This window comes from Sinohyriopsis cumingii, unplaced genomic scaffold, assembly GCF_028554795.1.
Source record: "Sinohyriopsis cumingii isolate HCF-2022 unplaced genomic scaffold, ASM2855479v2 utg000349l, whole genome shotgun sequence".
In the NCBI taxonomy this organism is placed as follows: domain Eukaryota; kingdom Metazoa; phylum Mollusca; class Bivalvia; order Unionida; family Unionidae; genus Sinohyriopsis; species Sinohyriopsis cumingii.
In genome coordinates this window covers 1860242-1872296 of record NW_028315889.1, presented here as the reverse complement: position 1 = coordinate 1872296, position 12055 = coordinate 1860242, and the positions used below count along the sequence as shown (strand labels likewise).

The 12055-nt window shown below is 35.7% G+C and overlaps 1 protein-coding gene across 1 annotated transcript in view; it reads left to right on the top strand.

The window, feature by feature from the left end:
• LOC149774318 (WD repeat-containing protein 82-like) overlaps positions 1 to 9886 on the top strand; it is a 44866-nt gene extending 34980 nt beyond the window's left edge. Inside the window, exons 8-9 of the mRNA XM_089945469.1 lie at positions 7615 to 7757; positions 8967 to 9886. Coding sequence (XP_089801595.1) covers positions 7615 to 7757; positions 8967 to 8996 — 173 coding nt within the window. The 3' untranslated portion in view covers positions 8997 to 9886. The remainder of the gene's footprint in view (positions 1 to 7614; positions 7758 to 8966) is intronic.
• The last annotated feature ends 2169 nt before the right edge of the window (positions 9887 to 12055 follow it).

The following is a 12055-nucleotide window of genomic DNA, read 5'->3' as shown; positions in this document are numbered from 1 at the left end:
AGTTGCCTAGGCCGATTAATTTGTACCAAACACAGATTTGTGCTAGTAATAATAAAATATTTTTTTATTTATTTTTTTTAAGTTGATCGAATTTGAGTCTGATCTCTGTTACAAATGTTCTTCTAACTGTTAAGAAATCCTCGTGTGTAAAAACCCTCCATTACATAAAGATCTACGATAAAGTCTTACGACTTTACATACAGATTTATCACAAGTTCTTCTTCACGTATGTCAGTTAAGCGATTAAGGTGGTCTGTGAGTTTAAAATTGATTCGTGTTAACATATTATTGTGACACCGCAAATACACAGGATTAGTTGGTTCTTGCACGATTAAACTTCCAGGGGGAACTTGTGGTGTGAACGTGTACAGGATGTATCCTTGTTGAGCTTGATTTGATCTTCCGAGATCTATTTGATAGCTGCCATCGATTACGTCACAAACCAGATTGACCGCGACCGTCGGTGTTATATTAACGATTCCCGGAGATACGTGTCTTCCGCCGCCATGTGGATCATTATCATATCTAAGAACAGTTGGATATGGTGCTAGTTTTCTCCATGCATGGAGTATTTTAGGAAAAAACTCATCAATGACATCATTGACAGATTTTCTTAACTCGGTTACACTATACCCGGGAAATTTTAAATTTGGTACATCTGCTTCTGTTAATTTATATTTTTCTAACCATTTATATGCATCAAAATATATAAATGATTTTAAACTAACCATCGCTTGAACTATTCGGTTATTAAAATATTCCATATCTGATATAAGCTGATTTAATATTTCCACACGCGTGATGATTTTTTCACGCGATGACGCTGATATGTCAAAAATATGTTCGTTAAAATATTGATTTAGTTGATCTAGTTGTTTTTTACATTCTTGATTGATTTCCTGAAAATATTCAATAATATCACCTCGATGAAGACCAAAAACATTTCCTGTTTCCCCCTGATTTATAAAAATCCATGCCTCAATATCATCGTGAAAGATAAAATGGCTAAACATTGATTTACTTTTTAAAATACGTAGTTTTTCCCCGTATGATGGATTAATTTCATGATATGATTGCCTATCCGTGACATAATCAGACTTTTTCGGTTCTGGTGGTCCTTCATACACCCGGGGAATTTCAGGCCAACCTAGTACGGATCTTATCGTGGATTGATAAATATCAACGGCATAATCAGGCGAGTTTATTTCAATCGTCGAAGACAGGGTGGGTTCATGAACATTAATTGATATTTTTGATTCTTTTCCCGTTATTGATTTTATTCTACGCGCAAATTCCTCACTGATTTGTTCGACCTCATAACTGCCAGTTGGTATTCCAACAACAACCCAGTCAGGTGTTCCATCGGGTTTGTTCTTGTTAACAAATATAAGCGAATTATTTGCTGGTGTCCCATTAAATGATTTTGATCTGATATTTGGCCAGCTGTAATATACTTGTAATTGTGCTAGTGCTATTTCTTTTACTGGAATTGCAGTGGGAAAATTAACACTAAATTCAGGATTAATTGAACTTACCGAGATCATCGTTATCTTTAGCGGAGTTGTGTTGGTCACGATCTGCTGGAGTAATTCTGTCATTATTGATACTTGTATCTTTAATACCGATACCTTCGTCGTATATTTTGGTTATCATTGAAAATTCGAAATCAGATATAATTCCATCACTGAGACTCGCTGATAACAACGAGGATAATTTCGAGTATGCTACCGTCGCTGTATTTAATTTTATTGTGTAATCGGATAATTTTTCGTTCGTGCAAGTACATATTTTTTTTGTGATGATATTAAGCACACCTGCTATAGTTGTTGCTGCTGAAATACAAATAGTTACAGCTACTGGTGCCATCGTTGTCAACGCTGATAATATGACACCGGTTCCAGCAACAACAGCGGATACTGAATAAACAATCACATCAACGATAACCAATCGTCGTCGATATTTTTTTACTTTTACTGTATATTGATCGACTTGATCTTTTAGCGCCGCCTGCCATTCACGCGCTTGATTGTATCTGTATTGTGCACCGTCCATATATATTTTTATGCAGTAACCAATTGATGTGCTTCAGCTACAAATTCCAAACACCACCAGTAAGATGTTGCGGTTAATGTCTTATCAGCTGCTTCCAGAATAAATATTTCCTCGGTTCCGATATTTAATATAACAGATACAACCCCGGAAAACCTGTCGGTGGAATGACGCCATGGAAACGTTGTAAATATTTCAAATTTTGCAGCACTAAACACAGATAGCCTGTACACGCCAGTGACTGTTGCGGTATATTTGATAGTATTATTTTGTTTTGACCATGTTGCAATTCCCGATGATACCGTGCATACGATGTTTGCAATATGCCCGGGAGTTATTTCAGCTGGAATTTTAATCAAATTGGTTTTATTGATAATCTTAGGAATTCCCGCAACGATGTCTAGCTGTGTTCGTTTGATCGTGTCTAGGTTACTTTTGATATCAACGAGTTTCCTGTCAATGACGGGAGGAGTTCCAAAGAACTTATTTATGGCATCATCGATTTTTTGAAAATTTCTTCGAAGCCTTGTAAAACCGGTTACGTGAACATCATATTCGGCCCGCAGCGTGGATAGTTTTCCATCCACGTCGTCGACGTATAGTTTGTTTGCGACGTCGTTGTCAGATTTTGGAGCTGTTACAGCTACTATTTTGTTCCCGTTCATGCTAAGTTCACCTGTCATTGTGTCACCGGTGTTTCTCACGCGATTAGCAACACTTTTTGCAATTTCATCTCTGATGGTTTTAAGTGACATACTTGAATCTCTGATTCTACCACCGTCAGTAAACACGGGAATATTATCCGTAACTGCACCAAGTACTCGTCGAACTATATCATTCCATTTGATATTGCTAGTTTTTAGTTTACCATATCGATCTTGAAAAATAACAACTTCATCTGGGTCAACTCCAGCAAGGTTCATGATATCAGCAAGGTCATCCTTAGTCGCATACTTTGACAGATCAACGTCGGATTTTATTTTCTTACTAGTAGAAGATCTTCCGTAAATATCAACCATTATAATAAGACCCGTTGTTTAAAACACCTTACGCGCAACATATCGGTTGCTTGTGTAATCGTGCACGACTTTATGTGGCGGCCTGGATGATTTTGATATAGCGTCGAGTACATTAATTACTTCACGGCCACATATTGGCGGATCTGTCATTGTTTGTGTGGGTAGCGTTGAATACCAAACTTTGGAACCAGAGGTTCCTGCGTGAAGTGGTGCGACATACTTGATAAATTCAACAGGTGGAGCTAACCCGTATGAATCAAAATAAACAATTCCACGTGGATCAACCGCGTATGATACCCAATGAGTACCGGGTCCGGAACGTTCATTGAGATTAATAATACCTGTTTCGAGTTTGTTTGGTTGTTTCGGTAATTGATCTCACATAAAAACACCTCTAAAGGCAGATATTTTTAATTTTTTAGCAGCATTAAGTAAATCAAAATTTGATGCTGGAACGTCTAACGAAGTGACCCTGGAAGCCTTAGGCCTCTCCCCCAACGAGATCCTGGCAATCTTAAGCCGCGTCCCTTTTTTTTGTTATATCGTCCACCAGTAATTTTTTCGAAAACTTTTTTACCCGCCGCTCCAGCAGCACCTAACGCAACTGCTTTTGCTACGGCTGGAGCAGCTGCAGCTATTAATGCCGGAATGGCTGCGAGAAATGGGAATATACCACCTGTTTTAACCATGTCTTTGATGGCGCTCGGGGGGAGATGGAATTGAACTCCAGTTTTTGATTCTAGGGCTTTATTGAAATGTTTAATCTGATTATTTGTCAACGATAATTTGTTTGGACCACCACTAATCTGATCTCGTTTTAGTGATATTTTAGTTCCGCATTTGTTGGCGGTTTTTGATTGAAGCTTTTTTACCTGACCGGGAGTCAGAGTAACATTAACATGACCATACGACATTTTTATATAAAATATATTTTTCTAAATAACACGATTAAAGATTTTCCACCGGTGCATCAACAACTCTCATTCGACCACTACCACCTTCAAGTAACATGGCCTTGTCGCTAAGTATGACCGCGATCGCTCTGTAATCAACACCACCGGTATTTAATGTTGCTTTGAGATGTATATCAACTACAGATTGTTTTGATAGATCAAGATGTTCTAATGAAAAATAATAAATCGGGTACAAGTTTTTAAAATCTAGTTGTGATATTTGCAACCCAGTATCAACATTTTGATCACGTCCCATAAATGACATCAAACGATGATATGCACGTCCTATATGATTTTGTGCATAATTTAGTTGTATATTCTCTGTTGGTTCCTGTTGTCCGTTTATCCGTAAAGAAATATCTGTGAGACCTAGTTGGTCAAATATCATATGAGAGTGAGTTTGTGAGTTTAAACGATTAGTTCTCTGAAAAGCAATAAAAATATGTCGTGGTGCAGAAACACCCTGTTGTGATGCTATATGCCATGTAAACTGACCGTTAACGTTAGTTTGCATGCTATCCGTGCTTGTTGTTAACCATGATAACAAGGATTTACCACCTGCATCCATGAATGAAATCAGTTTTTGTTCTTCTGCGATCGTTGGAGTCATTACCGGCATCCACAGTGAAAGTTTCGATAATATTACTTTACCAGCATCACCAGCGGGTCTCCACAGAGCATCATCATCATCGTTCTTTCTTACAAGAACAACCGTGTGTCTAGCTCCAAAAATAACCTTTTTAACATTCCTGCAAAATCCAAAAATATGCGATAGTGGAATTGTACATGAAAAACCTCTATTGCCTCCTAGCAACATATTTCTACGTGCTGCAAATCCCAAGTTGAAATTTTTGCCAGAACCATGAACCACTGGCCACACGTCAGCATCACCCGTATCGGCAAAATTTCTTGGTCGTCTTATATTATACGGATCACTTTCAGGGTTATTGGAGTTATCTTTCACAAACATCATTGTGGGACCTGCTGATCTTGTGTAATCATCAGAATATCTTGCTAATCCTATTATTGTTGTAGCAACGTCGACATCATTCTGAATTGATTCAATATTTTTTCCATCAATCATATATGTGGCGCCACTAAATAATGCCATGATCCCGTTGTTGACAAAACCAATTTTTACTGGATCTAAGTAATTAGTATCGTTTGTTCTTATAATTGTACCTTCTACCTCAAGAAAGGCATCAGCGGGTAAAAAGTATCTACTTGTGTCATGAACTTGTAGTTCAATTCTTCCACGTTGATCTGGTTGTTTTGCGTCATAGGAATAAAATTGATAATCACGTACCGATTCATCCTTAAGAACGGGTGCTTCCATGTCAAATGCTGTGTCGGATACACGCTTGAACATTTTATTATAATTATTTTTCATCTAACACGTTGATTACCGCTTTCGGGAAGTTCCACCTCGGAAAGTTCCACCTCGGGAAGTTCCACTTCCTGATAGCAAACTTGAGATATTATTTCCAGATTCACCGAGTCCTTGATCTGCTAACGCTGCTAGTTTTTGATTTGCAGCTTGATTTATTATTTTACTAACATTTGCAGGCATCACCTCAGTACTTGCCAGTTTCACCGGTGGTTGTTGTTTTCGTCGCAATAATCGTGCTAGTCTTTCCTTGATCGCCGAGAACGCCTTACCAGCAACATTGACAATTGCACCAGGAGCTTTATCACGAACAATATCAATAGCCTTCATCGATAATTGTTTTGCAACAGGTGCTACTTTGGGAGCTATCCTTGTAAATAATCCCTGAATGACATCACCAAGTCCATTTCCGTAAATAACACTATAGATTGGTAATCGTGAGTTTACCGCTCTAACCTGTGTGGGTTTACGATGATTATCATGCACAATCATCTTATTTTATTTACCATTTATCTAATCGCGGTGACTAATCATCAATGAGCTCATCAATAAGTTCTCGGTAAACGCCAATATCCATGATACCACCTTGAAATAGTCGCCGACAAATATCAGCTGCTTCATTGGTTATTTCTGGTGAATTATTTCCAGCTCGTTTTCCTCCTATGAGAACTTCTAACCGTGACACGTCATTGATGATATTATCAGGACATAAACCAGATTCTGTTTTAGGTTCATCTTCAGGTGTTTTAAATACTGGTGGTTGCATTACCGGAGTAAGTACTTCAGTGGTGGCCGGGGGTGAGTCACCTTCTCGAAATCCATGTGGTGAATCTATCGGTGCAAATGTTATATCCGGTGCAGAAATTTTACGTAAAGGTGAAGGAATTTTCTTCGAGGAGGGTGATTTAAGTGACTCTTTAGTCCTTTTAATTTCCGACTTCAACCTTTGCTGCGGCGAAGAAGATTGCTGTTGTTCTATTTGTTGCAGAGGTGGAGGAAGCTGATACTGGGAGGACTCTCCTTGTCCTAGTTGTTCCCGTCTCCCTCTAAGTCTATTTACTTCTTCATTAAATCTTTTAAATTCTTGACCTCTAGCTTGTTTTTTATTGTAATATACGCGATATATCCATTTAATGAAATCATCATCACCTGTTTTTCCATAAAAGGGTTTTAAAAAATTAGATTTATCAGATATATTATCTAATATCATCTTAGGTAATTTCTCTCTTTCAGTTTTTCTAATTTCCTCAACAACTCCTTCGTTAAATCTTGCAATTAATTTTAAGCTTTCTCCTGCTGATTTGGATTTAGATGCAAGTTTTTTTCTCACATCGGCGACTTCAGTACGAAGTTCTCCAATACCTTCAAGTATTTCCTCACCAACAGGTGGAGGTTGAGCTGCAGCTATGTCAGTTGGAAGGTCTCGTAAAATCTTCTTTGCCTGTTTAGTTCTTCTTGCTATTTTTTCTGATACCGGAAGAAGATCTTCTTTGATGACAGTTGTAACTTTCTCAGTAGCTGCAGTGACGGGTTTAAATAGTTTTTTAGTGTCCTCTTCGTACTCAACTCGTGCTTCTTGCTGCGCTTGTAGATTTTTTCTAAATGAGTCTCTGACAGGAAGAAATTTTTTAATTGTTTCTAATCGTTCTCATGCTGTTCTTGCAGTATGAGATTCTGGATGTATCATTTTATTATAACATAATAATTTAATTAATATCAGCAGAAGAGGAGCAGCAGAGAGGGTACCTACCAACGTTGGTCGTCAAAAAAATAAACAAGAATAAATAAACACGTAGAGTACTTTATTTTTTCAGCTACTATTTCGAACTGAGGTTTTATTAGTACAATCGGTCATTACAGAAATAAAACATCTCAAGGAAAAGTTCATTTGTAAAATCTTGACCTTTCTACGAGATGATTTTATTTGTTTGTTTTATTTGTTTTGTCGGAATTCTATGGTCTGTTCACCCTCTCTGCTGCTCAAGGTAATGCTATGGTTTCATGCATAAGTGTGTTCCATAATTGCCAGGAAAACATTTATTGAAGTTGTGTATATGCAAATAAGTCTTAGAGTTTTTATGAAACCCCTGGAGTTGAAAAATTGTGAAGGAGCAATTAACAACTGATATAAATGTGGGAACATTTCACTCTGCAGCACAGTTCAGTTTTAATATTATGTTTATCTTAATATCTGTTTTCGTATCAGGCTCCACTGATGGTCGGATCCATTGCTGGAACACTGAGACAGGAGCCAAAGTGGCTGTACTGAACTGTGACCATCCCAACCCAGTACAGTGTGTTCAGTTTAACCCCAAGTATATGATGCTGGCTACATGCTGTACCAATACAGTATGTATATTTTTTCTTATGTTTGTTATCAAGTGTGAAATCTGCTAATCAGATGCTTTAACAGTGGTTCTTTGGTTTGCTGATGTATTTTCATAACCATTCAGTGTGTTTTAATTATTGGCTTTTCTGCACAGTGTTCACATAGCTCAAATTTCAGCATGTATTAATGCATGAACACTAAAATTATATGGGGAGATCTGAATTCATTTCTCCAACAAATGCAATTCCATTGCTATCTCCCCCTATCTGTTAACAATTTATGAAAAATAGTTTGCTCAAAATAGTAATGAAAACCAACCATGTTTAAGTTATACCTTTCATAAATTTAACCTGTATACATTTTAAAAGATGATTTTATTTATCCTGAAATAAAGCAGTATTATGCATTCATGTAATGATATAGATAAATATTTCTATAGATCATATCCATATTGTGTGTGTGTGTGTGTCTACATACATATATATATATATATATATATATATATATATATATATATATATATATATATATATATATATATATATATATATATACTTTGAGATGATGTTTAAAAATCTGTGATAATAGTCCTTGCTAAATTTCATGTCAGGAGAGGAGAAAAAGAAGTTGGACACAGAAAGTAACTACAACATTTGAATAACAGTGTATTTTTTTATTTAGCATTGAAAAAGCTATTTAAATTTTCACAGATTTTATCATATTCACAACATTTCGCTGGGGATGTCACTGGGAATGTTTACTTATCCAAATGGAGCAGTTTTTTTTATCTTCCAAATGTAATTCTCATGTTCTTGCCGTCTGCAAATCAGTTAATTTTGGGAACATCTAGTCACATTACTTGTCTGTAAATAAGGTAAGGCCCCAAATTCCTAAAATATTTTTAGCAAAAAACTTGAGTTTAAAAAAATCTAAATTATTAGATTAATTATTCATGTGCTGGTGACCAATTTTCAAATTTTTGCTCCACTTATTTTAGTAACCTATCAGATAAAGCATTGTGATTCATATTCAGGGGAGTTATCATTAGCAGTCTTATGGTCCAGATGAGGGCTTTCACTTTTATAAATGTGAAAGTTGTAATTTGATTGGTGAATTGAATGGTCAGCAGAACATGACCTTGTTTTAGTGTCTTCCAAATTTCTTTTGTGTCAAAGAATTTGATTTTAATAAATTTGGAGGCTCCTTAAGCTAATGTTTTTATTTTTCAGGCATTTTGGCTGCCTTTTGTGGATGAATGATGATTCCAATATTTTGGCTGCCTTTCATGGACAAATGATATTTCAAACTTCTTGGCTGCTGTTTTGGGATGATTGACGATTCCGACATTCGACTGCTTTCATGGATACATGATTATTCATGGCATTTTTACTCCCTTTTCAGGATGAATGCTTTTCAGGATGAATGATTATTCAAGGCATTTTGACTCACTTTTCAGGATGAATGTTTATTCAGACTTTTAGGCTGCTTTTCATAAATAAACAATTATACATGCATTTTGGATGCATTTTATTTGATGACTGTTGATTCAGACATTTTGGCTGACCGTCATGGATGAGTGATTTTTTGGGGATTTGGCAGCCTTTCACGGATGAATGGTGAATCAAATGTTTTATTTTAGCTGCCATTCATTAATGACTTTAGACTCATTCATTTCATCTGCCCTTCATATATGATTATAATGTGCACACTACAAGATTTTTCTGTTGTTCTTTTTTATTATTAGCCATATTAGTAGCTTCTTTCCACAGACAAGAGCCCTTTCTTTGTTCCCAGCTTATCGGAAACATTTACACTGTAATATGACTGGCTTTTTGTTTTGTTTGTCTTTACACCATCCACAGATGCTATCCTTGTCAGATTTTGGCTTGCCTGTATGATGAGAGAATGAGACATAGATTTTAGTTTTTGAGTACTGTTGTTATTGACTTTCCATTATCATTATCATACATTATCCATTCACTATCAGTTTGTAAAGGAAGGCATTTTTCATCATAACAGAATTGTGACTATTTTATTATCAAAGTAGCAGCTCTTTAAACACAGTATCACATGCATTGATTGATGTGTGTCAGAACTTCCATCATTATATCATTTCATTGTAAATCAGGAATAAAGAACTTTTACAAAGTTTAATCTTTTGTAGTTCTCTTTGACTGGACAGTGACATCAGCTGGTTTAAAGACAAAATTATATAAACAATGCATTACTTGCAATTTAAGATTGAATCAATATCTAATATGTTAATATTTTTCCTGAAGAAATTCCAAAGTTGTTATTGAGCAGGAGTTCAGAGGATGCCTGCTGTCTTGTGAGACTAGTTAGTATTGTTAAAGCAGTGTGTAGTAAACCCAAGAAGGTATTTCACAGCAACCCAGTTTTGGTGTATGACGGTCCCAAGATGCATTTGGTGGCATTGGGTGAAAATGTGTGGTAGCACAAAACACCATTTTACAGAAGTAATGCAGAGATGCTCACCATTTCACATTCTGTGGAATTATTCATAAAACATTTTTGATAAAAGCTTTTTCCGAATTACTTTAACAAAATTTCAGAAAATCACAAGTTTGGTGGATAAAAGTTTTCATTGTTGACATAGGTTGAGAGAAAGGTACTTCAGCACCAGTATGATCTACTGGTTCATGGAATATATTTTCGCACTATGAAAATTGAAATGTAGAAACAAGAAATCAGTTGACCTGACTGTAAAATAGGTGAATGATGTCAGAAGTGAAGACAAAAGTAGATGCAGATAATGTTTGGGAAAACTTAAAATCATAGGTGTTGGTGAAGGAATTCAATGTCCTGGATCTCAAAGAATGGATATACCACTAATTATCATTTTACACTAATTGTTACTATGTACAGGTAATAGGAAGGACTATGCAATATGATTATAGTTACTTTTAATGAATATGTTAAATATTTCCAATAGGTTGCCAAGGTTTAAAAAATTGCAAGGATTCCTCATTAGCAATGTTTTGGATTGGCTTCTCAGAGTAATGCTTTTCCTTCGAAAGCGGTCTACTTGCATTCTTTTAAATATACTAACTTCATTGATCCTTACATCAATGTTCTGTTTTTTTTTTGTTCATAATTCCATACCCATGAACTAAAGTTTTACATTCAACTCCACAATCACTGAAGAATTTAAACGTTACATTTGACTCCATTATTGCTGAAGAATTGGACATTTCTTTTTGCATTTGACTCCACCACTGCTGAAGAATTGAACATTATGTTAAATTCAACTCCAGCATATCTGAAGATTAGAACATTTTGTTACATTAGACTCTGCCATCGCTGAAAACTTCAACGTTTTGTTCTATTCAACTCCACCATTGCATTGCTGGAGAATTGAAATTTTGTTCAACTCTATCATGGCTGAAGAATTTAAAATTAAGGTACTTTAAGAAAAAATGGGACACTAAGTAATTTTTTGAAAGACCTGTGTTTCCATGTTTCAAAAATTTATGGTCATTTTCAACATTTTAAAGTGTGAATTCATTACATCACCCTTGCATTATTCCATTTCAGCCTGATAATAGTTATGCCCTTCCAGTTTTCTGACAAAAATATTTCACCAAATTAATATTATAGCTACTGTCCATAACATCACTAGGGTGTTTTTACTGAGCAAGTAAATAAATGTCAGTATCAGATAAAAGTATAAGTTGTAGCAGCTTATTGTATGCACAGAAATAATTTCAGATTATTAGGTGTACATTTTTTCAAGATACATGTACATGTAATTTGGACATGACTGAAAAGAGATTTCTTTTTGGAAAAATGTTCATTGCTATAGAAGGTATGTTGTTAACCAATTTATTTTTAGGCATGCTACAGCAATGTGCTATAATGATGCAATATGTTGTTTTATTATGTCATCTCTCCATTCGTCTGTTCCCTATTTTGTTTGTGCAGAACTGAAGTTCTTCACCATCTAGCATGACCAAACTTTGTAAATGGCTTGTGTCTGTGGTAAAGAAGAAGTATATTATCATTTAGGTCAAAGGTTAAAGAAGAAGTATATTATCATTTAGGTCAAAGGTTAAAGCCACTTACTGAAAGAAGAAAAAAGGTTTCTATGTAATTGTATTAGTTCTACATCACAGACCTGGACCAAAACTTTATGGATAATTTGCACTTGGGGCAAGGAAGAAATGGTCATGGACACTGTGCCTGAAAGCAGAAAAATGATTTCTGCACAATATAAGTTTTATTCTCCATCGCAGACCTGTACTCAGCTCTATAGTAGGCTTGTAAATGGGTAAGGTGTAAGCCTATTGGCTCTGGGCCA